The following is a 21,497-nucleotide window of genomic DNA, read 5'->3' on the forward strand; positions in this document are numbered from 1 at the left end:
AGCACTTTCCCTGATCTCTGTCAGAACGCATCTGTGGCGAGCCGCGGGAGGGGCCGATTTATATACTCGGGTGACACCTGATCTCGCCAGCCACTCACTGCAGGGGGGTGGTATAGGGCTTGAACGTCGCAGGGGGAAGTTGTAATGCCTTCCCTGTCTTTCTGTTGGCCAGAAAAGCGCGCTAACGTCTTAGAGATGAAAGTGAAAGTAACTCGAACATCGCGTGGTACTCGTCTCGAGTAACAAGCATCTCGAACACGCTAATACTCGAACGAGTATCAAGCTCGGACGAGTACGTTTGCTCATCTCTAACTACAACACATAGCTGATCAAAAGTGGTATTTAAGTAGAATAGAAAAAAATGTTTAGCTCAGGTTGAGTTTGGAGAACTACAGTGGGCTCTGATATAATCTGACTTCATAGACTATGAGTGGCTCCGAGTAAAAGAGTGGAAGGGGTGCTGTAGTGGTTGTCTGTAAAGGCTCACTTTTTATATAAATATTGGAGCTTTAAAAAGTTTAACCCTTCATAAATTACCTCTTACAAATGGCATAAAAAAAATATATGTATGCAGTTGAAAAATCTCATTAATATATCCCACATGTACTAGAAATGTTTACATATTTAGACAGTTAAGGCCAATTTACACAAAGCGATGACTGCTGAAAACACCGATCATCATTGTGTCTAAACATGTGGCCATCTTGCGCTCTTTGTGCACTGCTAGCTGATCGTTAAATTCAGGCCAACCCAAAAATCGTCCATCAGCCTTATCAGGAGTTCTCCAAGGGTAGTGCTGATAGCATTGTTTCCTGTCGGAGAACAAAGGAGCTGGAAGCAGATAAGAGTCCTCGGGCTTTTAAGTTCTTTCAGCTAAGGCTTCATTTGCACACTAAATAGCTATTAAGTAGCTGAGTAGCTACGTAATAGTTTATGCAAAATCATCGCTCAAAGCTGTCACTCAAACTGTTGTTTAAGCGATCTTTGAGCGATCATCGCTCTATGTAAATGGGCCTTTAGACAAATGTTGAGGAAATTCAACAAAGAGATGAGAGAAGATGTAAGGGTAAAACTTACAATTTTGTTTCCCCATAATGAACTATAAATAGGTAAAAATCCCATAAAACGTGAACCAATTTGCACTAAAAAGGAAATATTTATCTACTGAACCCAAGTGGAGACCAGGCTGAATCAGCATTCAAATCCAGAATTCTATGAAGCACATACTATACATTAACAATCATAATATGGATTGCAATGAGTTCATAACCACAATGCTTAAAAAACTACACATAATTGTAAGGGGAGTATTATTTAATCACAGCTTCATATCAATAAATTGTAGTCATGTGTTAATACCCTACAATTCAATTCCCTCCTCTTGAAAGAAGAACACTGATACAGAATACATTAGGCATTAGCTATGGAGATAAAAGATATATAATTATGTAGTAGCGATCTTTATTTAAAAAAAAAAAAGATTTCTAACACTGCATGCGCTCATATATTACTCCTAGCAGACAGGAAAGAATAGAATCAGTATAAGAAATATACATAGATAAGGCCCAGGCAGGAGATTATGACCCTGATGTCATAAATTAATTAACCTACCAATGAAGCACTTCCCAAAAAGTTTTACACTGATATAAATCACACATGGCAAACACAAGGCCTGGAGGCCAAATCCAGGCCTGCAACATATTGTGGCCTGCTGGCCATGCAGCACCCTAGCAGGCATTGCAGTCACCCAGCCTGTAGCTCTAGTCCAGCAGTGGCAGTGCGGAGTCTGTAACTGCTGACCTCCCCCCCCCCCCCCCCGGGTGTCTGTGAGTTCGCCCTCCTGTATGCAGCACAGAAACAGAGGGGTAAGATCAGTGGCCACAGGCTCAGCAGCTGCTACCATTGCCCAATCGGAGCTGCAGGCTGGGTGAGTGGAATGCCTGTAGGGATGAAGTTCAGCCAGAGTCCAATAGAAGGATCACTTATTACTACTGGGGCCATTATGGGGGTCACTATTACTATTGGGGCCAATATAAGGTACCCTATTTCTACTTGGACCACTATGGGAGGGCATAGGAAGGGCTACACAGTCTTATATTTACAATTGGCTTTTTGAACACAACCATAAGGCTGATGTGGCCCTCGATGAAAATGAGTTGACACAACCGGCATAGATGTTATTGTGAATGGAGTGGATTTGTTTTGCTTTTATATTCTCTATGATGTCTTTCTATTACTTTCAAGATATTTTTGATCACAAGTGGTATCATACATTTTAATACAAATGTATAAAATGTATTTTAAGATTATATGATTACTATCCCAATGTAATAGTTAATATATTCTGTATCTGCAAAGCATAAAAACTAAATGAGTGATTTATATGAAATAATACTATAAAAACTGATTGCATCTTTGACACTCCAACTGGTACCATGAAGGAACAAACAGAATCTGTAAGACAGATCCCTCCCGCGTTGTACATGTCTGTATTATATTTTGCTCTAAGTGCATCAGTTTTTATAAACATGATCTTTTACTCACATGGACAGAAAGCTAGTATCTGAGACATAAACAGGGATTCACAATGTACTTTAGCTTCTGCAGCACATAAAACACCATCAATAATGAAATGAAATGCTGGAAACTTGTTGCCTCTATATATTAATTGCATGGATCTGTATGATCAGAGTTCAAATTCAGTTCAATGTTGAAATCAACATAACAAATATCCCATTTCTAAACTGGTTTCATACATACAAGGCCCTATACCTATGGAGGGCTACTCTGACTATAGGTATACACCTGGTCGCCATGTGTGTAGTAGCTCGGGCAATGGTTCAGCCTAAAATACAATAGACAGGGATCTAAACTTTTACAGCAATCTCTTGAATTACTGGCAAGATTTTGGGGTTCAGTTGAGTGGATTATGAACATTGCATTTTAAAGAGCTATAAAGGTAAAATCATACGGCTGTATTACATCTGAAATGTATTAACAGATTAAAATTCCCAGTTCAATACAGTTTCCTATTTCAGGTTATTCCTCAAGGTATTAGAAACGAGAAATGTGCAAGATGTAATTGTGAAAGATTTCTAGAGAAACATTCAATGCAGTGTATAATTATGTACAATGATGTATATCTGTGGACACCATACGTTTTGCCCCTATTTTAAAACTGTGATTTTATAATTTATTAATAGGGTAAATCATACCCTCCAACTTGAAAAAAGTGCTCATCTTAACCCCTTAGTGACCAAGCCTGTTTGCGCCTTAATGACCAGGCCAAATTTTGCAAATCTGACACGTGTCACTTTAGCATGGAAAAACACCAGAAAGGTTTTGCATATCCAAGCGATTCTGACATTGTTTTTTCGCCACATGTTGTACTTCATCTAGGCGGAAAAAAAAGACAGATAGAATTTGTGTTTATTTATTAAAAGCGCCAAAATTGGGAACATTTTGAAAAAATCGTCATTTTTTCACATTTCCAACTACAATATCTCAAATATGTGCAAACATAATATAGAATTTTTTGTTAAGATATATATTTCCATCCGTTTACTTTATTTTTGGTGCACATTGGAAAAACGTTCATATTTTTTTTAACCATTTAGGAGACGTACAAACTTAACATTACTTTTCAGCATTTTGAGGAACACTTTGTTTTCCTACACCAAACCAAGATTGGAAAGGCTCATAGGAGTCAAAATGATAGATACCCCCACAAGTGACCCCATTTTAAAAACTACACCCTTTAAGGTATTCACTGAGGGGTGTCATGAGTATTTTAACCCCACAGGTTTTTTTTAGGAGTCAATGCAATTTAGAAGAGAAAAACAAACATTTCATATTTTTGCAAATATGTCATTTTAAAGACAGGACTTTTTTCTATAGTACACATGAAAATTAGGATTTACACCCCAGAATGAATACCCCTGTTTGTCCCGTGCTCAGAAACATAGCCATTGTGGCCCTAATCTTACATCTGGATGCACAATGGGGCCCAAAATGAAAGGAGCAACCCGTGGCTTTCGGAACAGAAATTTTGCTTGAAGGAGATTTAGGCCCTTTTGCACAATTGTAGAGCCATTGAGTGAGCATAACGATGGAGAACCCCCACAAGTGACCCCATTTTGAAAAGTAGACCCCCTAACAAATTTATCTAGGGTTACGATGACTTTTTTGACTTCACAGTTTTTGAATGAATCTAAGCCAAGCAGAAGGAAAAAATTATGATTTTCATTTTTTTGGTAATTCTGTCAATTTAAAAACAGGGTTTTTTTGTACAGTGTACATAGAAATGAAGACGTTCACCCCAAAATGGATACCCTCGTTTGTCCCGTGTTCAGAAACATATCCAATGTGGCCCTAATCTACTTACAGGAAACATGGCTAGGCCCATAATGAAGGGAATGCCCGCTGGATTTCAGGGCAGAACTGAATAAATTCCAGGCCCCATTGCCCACTTATATGGAAAAAAATTTGACTTCCTAAAAATAATCCCCCACCCACCCCCCCGCCATCCCCATTTTTTGGCATTCCCTAAATATTAGATAAAGGTAATAATATAAACTGCGTTTTATGTCTGAAGACAGGGGTAATTACGGAGGCTGGTTGGGTTGGGCACATGGGGCAAGAAAACCGGGTATCCCCCCTCCTCTCATTTATTTTGGGGGGTATTTCGTGACCTCAGCAGTGGGGATGGGGTGTAGAAAGTGGCGCTCTGTGAGGCTTTGTAATCTTGCTGTGGTGCAGCGGTCTCACACAGAAGGCGCTCAACAAGCTGCTCCTGGAACTGCATGAAGGCGAGCATTCCCGGGGCTTCTTGTAAATTACGGATTACAGGTAGCGGTCTGAATAACGCCGGGCTCACACGGCCAAAGGTGGAATCTGCTTGTTGAGGCCCGCAGCGGATCCCAGCTGTGAGCTCGGCTGTGACCCTGCGTACAGCCGCGTAATGTACTGCGCATAACTGCCTACTCACACAGGCGGTCATGCGCAGTACTTTTTTTTTTGTTTGCATTTCCCGCGCCGTCGCTTAGAGATGACCCAGGTACCCGCAGCCTGTACACAATGTATTTGCACATGGGCTGCGAGTATATCCACCATCATAGAGCACAATGGGCTCTAGGTCGCGGATATCCGCGGTAAAATATAGCATGCCGTGTTCTGTTTCTGTGAGTGGATTACATAATTCCATCCCACTAATTGGGGGGGAATTGTGTGATCCAATGCATGCGATTGATCCGTGGATTACCGCTGATCAAGCGCATGCAAAACCTGTAATTCCTCTCCGGTCATGCATGACCGGCCTAATGTTAGATCGCTACTTTATCACGTGACCGGGGACCGCTCAGCGAGGCCACCGGTCACTGCTCCAAGCACTCAGCGACCGTTGGTCGCTGGGAGCAAGGAGATTTAAAATTTCCGGGGCTCCTGCGAATGTGTCCGGCATTTTGCCGGCGGGCGCATGCGCAGCAGCCGGAAGGGTCCATGGAGGATAATCGCATCTGGATTCAAATGCGGAAGCCTCCGAGAAGATGTTTCATCTCCTCTCACTGATCGCATCGGTGAGGGGAGATGAAACTGCCACTTTTTAAAGAACTTTTACGTGATCGCCATTATGCATTGGATAACGGCGATCACGTGACCAGTAACCGCATACTGCGGCTCCCCGTGACATCTCCAGGCTCTTGGCTACCTTTGGTAGCCAGCAGCTGGGAGATTTTACATTTCTTGGGCAATATTTCACTTTTGCGCATGCGTCCGCCATCATGCTGACGGGCGCATGGGCCTAAGCTGGGCTAAGGTCCGCGGATCAACATCCCATCAGGGAACAAATCCGGGACCTTGGGTACGTAATTTCATTCCCCCTTACGGATACCATCCATAAGGGAAGATGAAACTTTAACTTTTTAACTTTTAACTTTTTTTTTTGGACTTTTTAACTTTATATGATCACCGTTATCTGATGGATAACGGTGATCATATGACTGGAAACCGCATACAGCGGTCCCCAGTCATATCTCCCTGCACTCGGATAACTGTGACAGCCGGGTGCAGGGAGATTTTGAACTTGCCGGGCCCGCCGGCCTTCTGCGCATGTGCGCCACATCGCAGAAGCCAGCGGGGGGTCCCGACACCGGCCGAAGGACATCGGCGGACCTGAGGTGAGTATTTTCACCTCCCCTCATGGATCCGATCCATGAGGGGAGGTGAAACTTTTCTTTTTTTACACTTTTTTTTACTTTTCCGCGATTGTCGTTATCCATTGGATAACGACGATCGCGGTACCGGGGACCGCTCACCGCGGTCCCCGCTGACATCTCCTGCCTCCCAGCTTCCTACAGTAGCCAGGAGATTTTAAGACTCCCGCGCTGCCGGGCCTTCTGCGCATGCGGCTGACGTAATGCCGCCTGGCGCGCATGCGCAGAGGGATGGCTACGGCGCCCGGAGCATCGGGACAGCTGGGAGTCGTGCGGTGGACCTCGGTGAGTAATTTCAGCTGCTCCGATGGATCCGATCCATCAGGGCAGCTGAATATGTCACTTTTTTTGCAGTTTTATTTACTTTTTTACGATCAGCGCTATCCATTGCATAGCACCGATTGCAATGCCGGGGGGGGGGGTCCAAACAGCCCGGGATGACAGCTCCATGCTGTCAGCTACCTGCGGACACCGACAGCATGGAGCTGTCACGTCCACAGCCCGAGGGGCTTTATTCTCTGTAGGACACAAGTTTTTACGTCCTCAGAGAATAAAGCCCACTTCGGGAGGACGTAAAAACACTATGGGCTGGTCGTTAAGAGGTTAAGATGCAGTCTCCAGCCTGTTACCCCTGGCGTGGTTTCTGCATCCTTGTCCTCTGGCCAGGTCATGAGTGGCTTGGCCTTGGTACCAGTGCCTGGAGGTGTTGTGTCATTTATATTTATTAAATATTGGTGGAGGACAGATGCGTTGGGTACCTCTATATGAGGATGTTTGGAAAATGTATCTGCATATACTCTGTGCTGTTCTGTGTTGGAATGGGTTGCGGTGGGGGTTGGTAATATAATGTTTTGTTTGTATAAAATGTTCAATAAAAAATGATTAAAAAAAGGATTTGATCACATGTGGATCTCACTTTATAGTTTGTCATATTTTGCCAAGCTATTTTATGGTAGTACATTAGGATTAGAGAACATTGCTATTCTGTGATTATTGGCAATGGTGCAAATCATCTTATGAAACTTGTACAAAAGTTTCAGAACTAGAATTTGGGCTTTCTGACTTGAATGCGTATTACAGTAATATCAAGGGTGATTTCACATCTTTGCTTGGAATTCCGCTTTCCTGCTCCTTTCGATCAGCAGGAAAAGGGAATCCCTGTGGCTGAATGGCTCTGTCTTAAGATGGAACCAAACAGTGTTGAACAAACCCCATGGAGCATAATCGGGTCTGTTCAGTTTCCACTCAACTGCTGCGCTTTTAGCTGCATAGAAAAAGTGCTGCATTCTGGTATCTTCTGCTGAATCGCAACGCAGATGTGAAACCACCCTAGGTTATCCACTATTTGCAGGATAATGTCTAACTCGCTGAGTTCCCCAAGAGACTGACAAAATGAATGGAGCAGCAGCACGTATCCTTGGCCATTGCTCCATCCTTTTTAGTGAGAGCATAGGAGGTGCCCAAGTGTTGAACGCAACTATTTTCACAACTATTAGGACCCCTGTTCTGACAATCGGTGGGGTTCCTAGAAGTTGGACTTCCATCAGTTAGTTAGTCATTCCCTGTCCTGCTATTTTAATAATGCACTTGATGGCAGTGATTCTTGTTCTGACTGAATTCTAAGAGCAGATGAACTAGTCTCTCTGTGCTTGAAGGATCATTATGATCCATTTGTCTGATGATTATATTTTATTGCCACATTGACAGTATTTGAATATACTGTTTGAAATATTTTGCAATTATTGTGTATTTTGAAGTCTTTCCTCATGTTTGTCTCCTTGGGGAAGCTTATCCAAAATCTATAATGTATACAAAATAGTGAAGAAACATTTACTACTGTGTTTCCCCGAAAATAAGACAGTGTCTTATATTACTTTTTGTTCAAAAAGGTTTAACTTTTTTACATATATAGCTGCCTGGACACTATTTAAATTGACTTTTTTAATTAACTGTTAGCAGGGCTTAATTTTGGAGTAGGGCTTATATTTCAAGCATCCTCAAAAAGCCTGAGAAATCGTTTTGCATCCTCAAAAATTCTGGAATATCATGCTTTGTCTTATTTTCAGGGTATGTCTTATTTTCAGGGAAACAGGGTAGCAGGTCCCAGGAAAGCACCACATGGATGTGAAATGGTTGTAGGTCTGAGTTCACCTTACAGAAGTTCTTGTTACATTTTTAGCAATAGGGAAATGATTACATTTGTACTTTTTTGCACAGCAGTAATGCTGGCTGCAAGTCTTCTCTTTTTGTAAACAGAGCACTCCAGCCTTATCAAGTATATGAGAAAAACACTCCAGCTCATTTATGCTGCTAATTGTTAGAAAAAGTGAAATCAATCTAGTTGCCAAGGAAGTATGATTAATTTTTATGAACTCAACAGAAACCGTGAAAAATAAGCTTGTTTTCCAAACATTTACAGTGCTTACACAAAAGGTCCACATTAACCCCCTAATATTCACATTAAAATTGGAAAAACATTCTGGAAAATTTACTTTTATTTTGTAGATTTTCAACTTATGTCTCATGTAAATATATTTGGTGCAAAACTCAGTTGCCTTAAGTCTATTTTTATGGTGACATAACTGGTTTTAGCCTTAAGGCCTTAGTCAGACGGGCGTTTTTTCGCGCAATTTGCGGATCGCATGACGGATGCGCATCCGCAAATCGCGTGACCGGTGTCCGAAAATCGCCCGAAAATCTGCTCCTAGCCGCGTTTCATTAGAAACGGGCCGGAGCTGTCCAGCGCATTGCATTCAATGGAGCCGGCAATACAGCCCGCTCCATTGAAAGCAATGCGCTGCGGGCGAGTGTGGGATGAATTGTCGGGAAGGGCTTAAATATATAAGCCCTTCCCTGCAATTCATCCAGAAAAGTGTTAAAATTAAAAATATATATATACTCACCTGCTCCCGGCAGCCGGAGTTCCGCGCGGCCGTCCTGCAGTGGGTGTGAAGGGGGTGTGAGTCAGACCTGCCCCCTGATTGGCTCACACCCCCTTTACACCCACTGCAGGACGGCCGCGCGGAACTCCGGCTGCCGGGAGCAGGTGAGTATATATATATTTTTTATTTTAACACTTTTCTGGATGAATTGCAAGGAAGGGCTTATATATTTAAGCCCTTCCTGACAATTCATCCCGCGCACGCCGGCAGCCCATTGCTTTCAATGGAGTCGGCTGTATTGCAAATGATGGCAAATGATGGGCAAACATCGTTCTTCTCTGCCACAGCTGTTACAGCTGTGGCAGAGAAGAATGATTTGTCTTCTATATGTTCTCAATGGGGTCGGCGCTGCTGCCGCCGGCCCCATTGAGCGCATATAGAGAAGAGAACAGGAATCGCAGATAGGTGCGATCTGCGATTTCTGTTCTATAATTTATCAGACGAGCGCATAAAAAGCGCTCATGTGTCCGATACCATTGCAAAGCAATGGTTTTAAAAAATCGCCGGACGCATGCGTATGCGCAAATCGCGCGAAAAAACGCCCGTCTGACTAAGGCCTCAAGGTGCGTTCACACGATCGTGTTTTTGTGCGTACTTAGATGCGTACATATGTGCTCACCTAGGTATGAGCAAAGACACACGTGAACACAGCTGCGTGCTTGTTGGCAATGGAGCCGCAGCTGCTGCCGGCGGCTCCATTGAAAACAATGCTCTGCCGGCCCTCTGCATTCTTTTTCAGAGAGGGCTTTACATATAAGCCCTTCCCTGAAAAAGAAACATTTTAGAACAAAAAAACCCAAAAACTTACCTCTCCGCTGCTGCCGTGACCCCCACGAGCATGAAGAACACATCTGCCGCATGCGGCAGATGTTTCCTTCACCCCCGCTAGTTAAAAGAATTCCCTGCTGCTACATCTGCCACATCTGCGGCAGATGCAGCAGAGAAATTCTGCAACTCTCAACCGCAGCTGTCACACATGACAGCTGCGGTAGAGAATCCTGCTGCCGCCATCCTCGTCAATGGCTTTTCATGGAAGAGCTTTATAAGCCCTTACCTGAAAAGCCATTTAAAAAAGTGTATTAAAAAAAAAATACTCACCTCCCTTCAGCTGCTGGGGCTCAGCCGCGACTTCTAGCGCTGTTCCCTGCTCTGTAGTTCTGAGCTATCAGCAGCCAGGGATTTAAAATTCTAGCCTGCTGGTAGCTCTGATTGTGATTGGCTGAAGCACTTCAGTCAATCACAATCAGAGCTACCAGCAGGTGGGCATTTTAAATCCCCGGCTGCTGATGGCTCAAAACAGCAGTGCAGAGCCAGGGACAGCAGCAGAAGTTGCCGCTGAGCCCTGGCAGCCGTCAATGGCTTTTCAGGAAAGGGCTTCATAAGCCCTTTCCTGAAAAGCCTGTTAAAATAGCTGGAAAAAAAACTCACCTGCCGAAGCTCAGCGGCGACTTTTGCCGCTGTCCCCGGCTCTGTAGCTATCAGCAGAGGGGGATTTAAAATCCCCGCATGCTGGTAGCTCAGAACTACAGAGCCGGGGACAGCGCCAGAAGTCGCGGCTGAGCCCCGGCAGGTTTGTATTCAAATTTTTTTTTTACACTCCTTTTAAATGGCTTTTCAGGGAAGGGCTTATTATGGCTGCCGGGCTCAGTGGCGACTTCTGCCGCTGTCCCCGACTCTGCACTGCTGTTTTGAGCTATCAGCATGCAGGGATTTCAAATCCCTGCCTGCTGATAGCTCTGATTGAAATTGGCTGAAGTGCTTCAGCCAATCATAATCAGAGCTACCAGCAGGCGAGGATTTTAAATCCCTGGCTGTTGATAGCTCAGAACTACAGAGCACCCATGTGACTGAGATGCACTCGTGTGACTGAGCCCAGAGGGTGGGTTAGGGGAAGCCAACAGGCAGCAGAGAAGCTCTCTGATTCTCCTGTATATCTCCTTGTCCTAGAGGAGGGATGACATAAAGGTTTGCTCATGTTATCTTTCTTCATCAATCAGAGAGCATATTTGCTCTCTGATTGTCACATATAGGGGTCTTTTTCCCAGAAAAGGAGTGAAATTATGAGGAATTGCTCATCTATGGAAACAGCATAGAACAGCAATTTTAGCTGTCTCCATAATCCCAGTTGGGAGTAAACATGATTGTCTGAAATGGGAATACCTCTCTAAGTGATCCTTTCTAATGCTAGTGATAGTAAACATTTTAACTATATTTTTTATGTGTTCTCTTTTTGGTATATTGCTGTATTACATCCGAGTCAGTCCATGGCTCCTCTGTATATTACGTATTTAAATTTTCTTTTTGAAAAATGTTATGTATAAGGGGCAAGCTAGGTTGTGTACTTATGTATGGTGCATTTACTATAAAGTGTATGATAATATAGACGTAAACATATTTGAGGACATAAACAGTATATTCATGGTACATTTGGAACTCACATATTTAGCACCTAGGACTTGCTATAATAACACTAAGTATATGAATTAGCTTGCCAGCCTGCAATGGGTTCGCTTATGACTGGCTTGAGCACAGTGTGTTTCTTCTGGCTATGTTCCTTGCTACAGAGTTCACTTGAGGATATTACACTGTTTATGTTGGTAATGTGTAGCTGACGTACAAAGTGTAAAAGAACGCCATCAAAGCTGCTTTATGTGATGAAAATTCCCAATGTTCAAATCAGGATTTTGTCATCAGATCTCTCAGTCAAATCACTTCTAGTATCAATAGAAGAAAAATACCAATATTTTCCTTCACAGTCAGTTAATATTCAAAAAGTGGGTTCAGACACTTTCCTCTGTGTGACCACAAAAAGTGCAGCAGATTTATTAAGAATGACGTACTGCTACACAACGTTGAAAAAGCAACGTAGCATATGCCATATCTCCAAGCGTGCTTAATGGCTTTTGGAGAATGTTGCTAGATCAAGTTTTAGAAAAGTGGTAGAAAAAAAATCATAAATTACTCCTACACATCTTATTGATAAAAGCGGAAATTGTAATTTGTGTGGGTAAAATGATGAGGTTTTGTTCCAGATGTCAAGTCTACAGGAATAACACCACCATTTATTATTGGCATACTTTGTCAAAGATTAGATTTCATTTTCTAAACTCAGATGGAATCCTAAGTCCCTTCCCAGTCTGTCTCTTGATTATTTTGTCCCTTCATCTTACTGCAAAAACTTGCAACATGTACTTTTTGTCAGTATATAACCACAATGATCTGTTCTCTTATACTGCTTTATCTCTACTGTTCCAAAGTAATATTACCTTCCACTGTGGACTTGATTTATTTTTTACCCTTCCGTGGATGTGGGGTCTCACCATCTTCTATATATTGTGGTTGGTTTTTTTCGCCATAATGAACTCATTTTCTTTTTAAATGTACTGGTTATCAATAATTAAAAAACATGTACAAATAATCAACATTTATTTATTTATTTAAGTAATGTTACATAATAAAGAGGGGGGAGTACGCCATTCTTGGCAATCTAGAATCAGGAGGGGTTTGTGAGACTCCACATCTACAGTAAAAGGTTAACTCTTTCCAATCCAGTTTGTATCCTGGTTTTCCTAGGGGGCTTACTCTTTTTCTGCTGTTATACAACTGCACTATATGCTGGCTAAAGCCAGTACTGCATGAGGTGACACGTTGGATAGGCTCTGACAGCAGAGTGGCTGGCAATATACAGTAAGAGAACCCCGACGGACGACTTCTAACATCGGAGCTGTACAGCCTTAAATCATAATGTCTTTAGACGTCAGACAGTGGATTGGAAAGGGTTAAAAGAGATAAATATACATACAGCTTCTCTGCACTTTTCTAACCATTTTATAGCCAAATCAAAAAATGAGACAATTTTGTCAATAGTGTTGATTAAAAAATATATCTATTTCCACCATTCCATGTGCTGCGCGACGTGCAGGAAACTGCACATTAAATGTCCCATTAGTGAAAATAGGACATGCAACAATTTTTCAAACTCGAACCAACAGTCCAAGTGAAAGATGGTTCATGTGAATGAACCTATTCAAATGAATGGGTTCATTTTCCAAATGACACGAACAGAACTCGTGTAAGAATATTGGACTTGTGAATATGGCCTAATACAATCAGCCAATTTAAAGGGGTTGTCCCGCGGCAGCAAGTGGGTCTATACACTTCTGTATGGCCATAATAATGCACTTTGTAATGTACATTGTGCATTAATTATGAGCCATACAGAAGTTATAAAAAGTTTTTCACTTACCTGCTCCGCTGCTGGCGTCCTCGTCTCCATGGAGCCCGCCTAATTTTCGCCGTCTAAAATGGTCGAATGGCCAAATTAGACGCGCTTGCGCAGTCCGGGTCTTCTGCTTTCTTCAATGGGGCTCCGTGTAGCTCCGTGTAGCTCCGCCCCGTCACGTGCCGATTCCAGCCAATCAGGAGGCTGGAATCGGCAATGGACCGCACAGAAGAGCTGCGGTCCACGGAGGAAGAGGATCCCGGCGGCCATCTTCAGCCGGTAAGTATAGAAGTCACCGGAGCGCGGGGATTAAGGTAAGCGCTGAGCGTTTTTTTTTTTTACGTCCCTGCATCGGGGTTGTCTCGCGCCGAACGGGGGGGGGGGGGGGGGGGTTTGAAAAAAAAAAAGGAAAGAAAAGAAAAGGAAGGAAAGACATGTTTTCATAGCTAATATTTAGTCTTAAATTTACACCCAAACTATAAACGTAACATTTTGCTTCCATTCTGAGCTCTTACCTATTTTGATCAGTTTGATTTTGGAGGTAGAAATTGGCAATGTTTACTAAATAACTAAAGAGACGACAATACAGTGACTTCGCAAGGAGATCCCGGTAGAATTCTGCTGTCTCCATAGAATGTCTACGAGTTATCATATCTCCTAAATATTCAAAAATATATTTTGTTAGTTGCTTTCACATTTTTTTTTCTTCCTTATACAAGTCTATAAATAGGAGTCATTGTGTCACACTCAACATATCCTTGTCAGACATCCTGAAACAAATACAAAGGTTATTTTGACAAGAATTCTTCATTATAATCTAATGAGGTTCTCCAATAACAATATCTCAGATACATCAATGAGACACATCACAGGCTATAGGGGTTGGTGAACTTGAACCACTGCAATGTTAAAGATGAGATAATTAGAATTGTGTGTCCAATTCTGTTTTGAAATCAATAGGACTTGTGGGAAATTATGATTGAAAGTCCTAATAGGCTTCCCATGGTGGATGACCTCTGTGGTTGACAAGTCATTAAATAGTATTAGAAATACACCCTGGGCAATGGCTGTCCCATTGCATAGAACAAGCACTTGTATCTCTTGTGTGTACCCTATTTCCTCATAATTTGTAAGCTCTTGTGAGCAGCGCCCTTACCCCTATTGAGTATGTAAAGTCTTATTTTGTCTGTTCATGTTCCCTCTGACTCACAAAGAGCTGCAGAATATGTTGGTGTTGTATAAATAAATATAACACCGGAGAACACAAAGAACATTTTTTCATGGTGCCTGGAATTTTGGACCTTTTTCTAAGGATTTTCTTGTGCCACTGATTCAGAAAACGCCATCCATTTGGTTCTAGAAGCTCTAGTTTTTGAGATATTCCTAATGTCATTATCTATTTGTTATATTACTTTATTTTCCTGCCAGCATTTGCTTACTATTAGTACATATGGTACATATCGCCCCCACTGCACATCAAACTTGGTTTGATGAAACAATTGGCATTGAGAAGAAATAGAATGTGTTCTGTCTACAAATGTAGAAAATTTGCTGCGATGAGCATGGAGAAGCTAAAAGCAAGTAAATTTGATGGACCACAAATCCGGGAACTCATGAAAGACCAGTGTTTCCAAGACTCAGTGGACAACTTTGAGGCGCGTGTGCAGTCGTTGTTTTGTATGGTTGTAAAGCATTTTTTTGTGAACTATAAGGCCATAGACTACGGTGAACTTGTGGAGAAAACGATCACTTCTGTTTTTGAACACTTGGTTGTAACATGAACAGCAAATTGCAGGACCTGCTGTCATTTTTGAATGAATTCCAGATTGTCTTTGTGATGTAAGTGATGAACAGGGGGAATGATTTCACCAGGAAATAAGGATCGTGAAAGAACAGGACTGCAGACGATGGGATATGCATATGGTGGCAGACTATTATTGAAACATCGAGAGCAAATGTCCAGAAACATCTCATCGCAGGAAATCATAGAAATGTAGTTTTAACTATGTGTCTCAATGAAGAAACTTTTTGCTTTTAGTCTTGTTTAGAGATGAGCGAGTATACTCGCTAAGGGCAATTACTCGAGTAAGCATTGCCCTTAGCGAGTACCTGCCCGTTCGAGAGAAAAGGTTCGGCTGCCGACACGGGTGACAGGTGAGTTGCGGCAGTGAGCAGGGTGGAGCGGGGGGGAGAGAGGGAGAGAGAGATCTCCCCTCCGTTCCTCCCCGCTCTCCCCCGCCGCTCCCTGCCCGCCACCGGCAGCCGAACCTTATCTCTTGAGCAGGCAGATACTCGCTAAGGGCAATGCTCGCCCGAGTAATTGCCCTTAGCAAGTATGCTCGCTCATCTCTAGTCTTGTTCTAGGCTTCTTGGGATTTCTCTTACCTTCAGCTTTTGATTGGCAGTCATTACATATACAATACAATATGCATACATATATACATTTATATGGACATATGTCATATCTGATGGAGAAAAACTAATGTCATTTTCAGAATCTATGACCCCAAAATCCCCCCAAAAAGTTATAACAACTCAGTCACCAAAAATTGTGTTTCCCAGTGTTATTATTATTCTTTTTATTTGCTTTTTCAAAATGCAAAACTAACAGTACAAAAAGCATGATCCGGATGCCCTCTCTTAAAGGTAGCTATATCTAATAGGGACTTCTTACCTTTAAAGTATTGAACATCTGTTGTTAAGGCAGTAGACAACTCATCTGGTAATATCTGCAGCATTCCAGACACTGCAATTAAATGATAGTAGTTCATACATCAAAACAGAACAATTAAAATCTTAATCACACTTCCAAACTTTGGCAAGCAAATCATCTCCTTTTTAATGAAAATTTCTGGAGCATTTCCAATGCCTTTCAGTGACACAGTGTGATTGCTAATCAAATGGGCACATTAAAAAATACTGTACTCCATACTGACTTTGTAGGTTACTTAAGCCTTCGGCACACTAGCGTATTTGCGTCCATGTGCTGTCCGGGTTAATTCAAGGACGGCACACAGCCCCACTATAGCCTATGGCGATATGCAAACTGCTGTTTTTTCACATGAACTGATGGTGAAAAAACTCATCACATATCCTATGCATGTTAATGTGTGGGCTGTCTGTATATTAGACAGCAAACGGAGAGGTCTCCATGTGGTGTCCAACTCAAATTCCGCCTGAGTCTCTCTGGTGCAGCTCAAAAACACAGCAAATGTGTTGGAGGCTTTAGAGAGGTTATCCGGCTTATAAAAACTGATGGCCTATCCAGGATAGGCCATCTATATATGATCAGTGGGAGGCTGCCGTTCATGAACCCCCATTGATCGAAGGGTTCATGGTACTCATGTGAGCGTTTTGGCCTCTTCAATGTTGACATATGAGTACAATCTTGTTTGTACTCAGAACACCATACTATCTATAGCGGACAATGTTGCAATACTCAGAACAGCTGCTATGAGTAGTAGAGCGTTCTAAGTACAAACATGATTGTGATCACATGTAAACATTGAAGAGGCTACAGTGCTCGCACAAACACCGTGGCCATTTTGCTTTATTAGTATTATATTTGGGGTTGGTTAGTTTTATTTCTTTCAGGAAAATGAAAAAAGTATATTGTTTTGTAGTAGAGTAAAGATGCAGAGAATGTTACTGTTTCAATATAGTTTCAGTGCTACAAGTTTACATTGTAAGTCCACAAGGATTCCGAGGAGTAATTCCAATTACTTTAAAGTGACGGCCTGAGGTTCAAGCAGGCAGCATATACATTTACCTGAAGTTGACACATTCTGGAGTACAAATCTCATAACATTAATTACCTTGTTCCACAAGCTGCAGGTCAGACACAAAGGCTGTTTCAGCATCAGTCAGCGCTGTAAATCGAATATCCCCAATGTGCAGAACGGCTGAGAGAATCATAAAAATATTTTCAACTTCCTATATGTGATAAATAAAAAAAGCAAAAAGAAACAGCTTTAGTATATTTTATATAATATATTTGGTACAATATAAAAAGATATCAAAACAATATAATCAGCATAATATTTGGAACTGGATATAATATTACGGTTTATATTTATAAAATGTATCAAAACCATGGACTCACTGACAGCTAACAGAACCTTTCCAGTGTGGATCAAGGATGTTCAAATCCAAAAATGACTGTACTTAAAGGGGTTGTCTCGAGGAAGCAGTGACATTTTTTTTTTGCCCAGTCCCCCTTATTAAGCATACATTACTAAGCCCCCCTGTAAATGACTTTTCTAGCCGGTTTCTACTTACAGTTCCAGCGTTTCAGCAACTTATAAAAAGTTTCCCCAAGATGGCCACCGGCTCTTTTCCCGTCGCTTGCAGTAGCCCGACGTGCGCGCTCCCGAGACGCTACCAGCTGTGTCTCCCTGACAACCAGACGCCCCGCAGCCGCCGACCAGACCCCGGGATTGAACGCGGCCGACCAGTCACCCACCGCCAGGCGGCAGGTAACCGGCGCTAGGCCCCGGCCGCCCGCGCTAGCCCGCCGGCTCCCCCCGGCTTCCCCGCGCTAGCCCCGGATTCCCCGTGCTAGCCCCGGCTTCCCCGCGCTAGCCCCGGCTTCCCCGCGCTAGCCCCGGCTTCCCAGCGGTAGGCTCCGGGGCCACAGCGGTAGGCCCCGGGGCCCAGCGGTAGGCTCCGGGGCCCAGCGGTAGGCTCCGGGGCCACAGCGGTAGGCCCCGGGGCTCAGCGGTAGGCTCCGGGGCCCAGCAGTAGGCTCCGGGGCCACAGCGGTAGGCCTCGGGGCCACAGCGGTAGGCTCCGGGGCCACAGCGGTAGGCTCCGGGGCCACAGCGGCAGTCCGTCACGCGTCACCCCCATCAGTCCGTCACCCATCACTTACCTGGGCGGCTGGGCTGGGCAGCTCTGCTGGGCGGCTTCTCGGCACGGCTGGGCGGCTCTGCACCTTCCTCTAAGAGAGGATGGTAGCAGAATGGCCGCTCCAGCGCGCTCCCGAGAAGATACAGCTCGTCTGCGCATGCGCAGAAGAGCTGTAGTGGCGAGCACACTGAAGCGGCTCGTGCTCAGAGCAGAAGACCGGACTGCGCAAGTGCGTCTAAAAAAGCAAGCCGCCAGCGAATTTAGATGGAACCATGGAGACGAGGACGCTAGCAACGGAGCAGGTAAGTGAATAACTTCTGTATGGCTCATATTTAATGCACGATGTACATTACAAAGTGCATTAATATGGCCATACAGAAGTGTATAACCCCACTTGCTTTCGCGAGACAACCCCTTTAAAGGGGGTAAAATATATATTTTTTAATAATTAAAACTAGATAGTTAAACATATTCAATTTGTCTAATATGTTTTTATTTTCTGATTCCAGTTTTTTTATGTTCTGCTGTCTGTACATGACTATGGGGGTTGCCATCTTGCCTTTTCTGCTGTTAGCAGTATTTGGAGACAGGCTTTACACCACAAGTCATGGGCCTTAGACACAATTAAAAGGAGGGAATCCAAGTTTTTTTTTAAAAGAGACTGTTCTAAGCATGTTCTATGACCTGTGCAGAGGTATGTAGGGAAGGGGAGGAGGTGAGCTGTGACCATCAACTATTTTAAATGGTGGTGTCTTATATACTGTATATATAGGTATTATCTTTTATTGTAATTCCGCCTGTGATAATAATGAAATGACTACTGGAACGTTTTCTCTACGGAATAGGAATTATCAAACTTTTATTAGGTTCAGTGGTCAATATGAAAACTGCAGGATTTTAGGATTTTTTTAAAATATAGATTTAAACTAAATCTTCAAAAAAATCTTTAAAAAGTTTTGTTTAACATAAAAACTTGATTTATATATTAGGTAATCTCCTGATGACACATTCCTTTAAAATTTAGGTAAACGTTGATGCGGCCTGCTAGTGATTAGATTTCCAATTACATACTCTACTGCTGAGCCCACCTAGGAAGCTTCACTAGAGTATTCTGTAAGCATAAGTCTGCTCCCATCTTTCCTTACAGTTTTTTCCCTTTAAACATTTGAGAAAATACTCATTAATTAATTTAACAAAAGTGTCGTCTCTCCACTGACGCGTTCTTCAAGAGTCCCACAGCTTCAAAGCAGGATGTGTATTAATTCAGGTTAGAAAATAAATTATACACAACGTCTTATATTTAATATTTATGGAATACGCTGCCTCCGTCAATCAATTTGTCATATGAAGTCTCACTAATTTCCAAACATGTATCATTATTTTTTTTACTGAAATGTCTGTATGCATATGTGTGCACATACTACACTAGTATAAAGGAATAGAGGCAACGTTTCATGGAATACTGCTGGAATTTCCAGAATCCTCATGTGTGCCTTGTGTATCAGCGTAGCCCAAGGACTGAAATATCAGATCAGATGCTATAAACAAACGGTTTGACAATTTTTTTTGTGGTGTAAAAACTAGATTTTATAGTCTGCTCACTGAGCGCTAAGGGTGGCTTCACACGAGCATGTTTTTGTGCGTGCATATGCGCACACAAAAACACACGTCTATTAGAACCAATGCATTCCTTATGGTGTGTTCACATGTCCGTGCTTTACAAGCATGCCCCTGCAAAGATAGGACATCCATGCACCATAGTGAATGCAAGCATTGTTCTTCAATGGAGCGGCGGCTGCTGCCAGCAGCACTATTAAAGGCAATGGACTGCCGGCATCCCTTAATTGTTTTTCAGGGAAGAGCTTTAAATATAAGCTCTTCCCTGAAAAACAACCATTTTAGTGTAAAAAAAAATCAATAAATAAAAATATACTTACCTGTCCGTGGTTGCCGTGTCCTCCACGGGGATGAAGAACACATCTGCCACATGCCGCAGATGTGTTCTTCATCCCCGCGGGGAATAAAGAATTCCCTGCTGCACCTGTCACATCTGTGGCAGATGCAGTAAAGGAATTCTAAATCCCCACAGGGAATGAAGAATTTCCTACCGCAGCTGTCACAGATGAAAGCTGTGGTAGGGGATCCAGCTGCCAGCACCCCGTAATTGTTTTTCAGGGAAGGGCTTTAAATATAAGCCCTTCCCTGAAAAACGAGGTAAAGTAGTGTAAAAAAAAAACATACTCACCTTCCTTCAGTTGCCGGGACTCAGCTGTGTCCTATCTGCACCTTCCCCAGCTCTGCAATGCAGTTCTTTGAGCAGCCGGGGATTTAAAATGCCCACCTGCTGAAAGAGCTGCTTGTGATTGGCTGAGGCACTCTGCCAATCACAGGCAGCTCTTGCCTGTCATTCATTCAGCAAGAGCTGCCTGTGATTGGATGAGCACCTACTGAGCACCAAAATTCTACTTTTGCAAAGCCTAGCCTAAAGTTCTTCAGCCTCCATAGTAAAATGATGGTAATACAAATACTACTATTACTTTGCTTTTTTAAATCAGTTTTCTAATTAGTCCTGAAATATTAAATCATTAAAGCCCATTCATGCAATTTCCCATTCAGAACAACTTACCAGACTGTTAAATCCCAGAGCATTCAGTGCTTGTTTAAGGTTAGCTAATTTCTCTCTGTTTTGTGTGCTTAATGACTCTGCTGGCATTGTCTGGTTGAGATACCTGCAGGAAAAACAGATAATGAAAAAAATATCTTTGGCTGACATAAAAGAAATTGTAATTATTTATTACACAGGCAGTAACAAATACTAATATGCTATAATGCCACACTGGTCTCAGATTTATATTGACATCTTTCACATGCAATCGTCATTCAGTAAAAATTGGAAAAAAGGGTCATCCAAGTTTTTTATTAATTTGGACATGTACGACATATAACTAAGTACACACTTTATAGACTTGGCCATTCTATCCGACAGCATCCGATAAGCATATATACTAATTACAGTATCATATTACGGTCTATTACAGTCCAATATATGTGGATGGGGTTTTTAAAATGCCGTTCACATATAGTGGAGATTTAGCACATAGAAAAAAGTGAATGCTGGGTGGGGGGGGGGGGGGGGCGGTTTCAAATCTGTAACACACTGATTTTATTGCAGAAATGCCACAAATTTGCACAGTGGACTTTAGCTCTTTTATGTACTGCAGAGAGGAAAAATTCACAGCAAAATCCGCATGTAACAGGTTAGGTGAATCCTGAAAC

General features: G+C 42.6%; 1 protein-coding gene across 1 annotated transcript in view; it reads right to left on the reverse strand.

Annotated features, from left to right (window-relative positions):
• Positions 1-21,497, reverse strand: part of MYO16 (myosin XVI) — a 339,522-nt gene that overhangs the window by 114,820 nt on the left and 203,205 nt on the right. The window contains exons 17-20 of the mRNA XM_066579909.1: positions 20,848-20,950; positions 17,189-17,306; positions 16,048-16,119; positions 13,889-14,030 (exon numbers count right to left, since the gene is read on the reverse strand). Coding sequence (XP_066436006.1) covers positions 13,889-14,030; positions 16,048-16,119; positions 17,189-17,306; positions 20,848-20,950 — 435 coding nt within the window. The remainder of the gene's footprint in view (positions 1-13,888; positions 14,031-16,047; positions 16,120-17,188; positions 17,307-20,847; positions 20,951-21,497) is intronic.

The sequence above is a fragment of the Eleutherodactylus coqui genome, chromosome 1 (assembly GCF_035609145.1).
Source record: "Eleutherodactylus coqui strain aEleCoq1 chromosome 1, aEleCoq1.hap1, whole genome shotgun sequence".
NCBI lineage: Eukaryota > Metazoa > Chordata > Amphibia > Anura > Eleutherodactylidae > Eleutherodactylus > Eleutherodactylus coqui.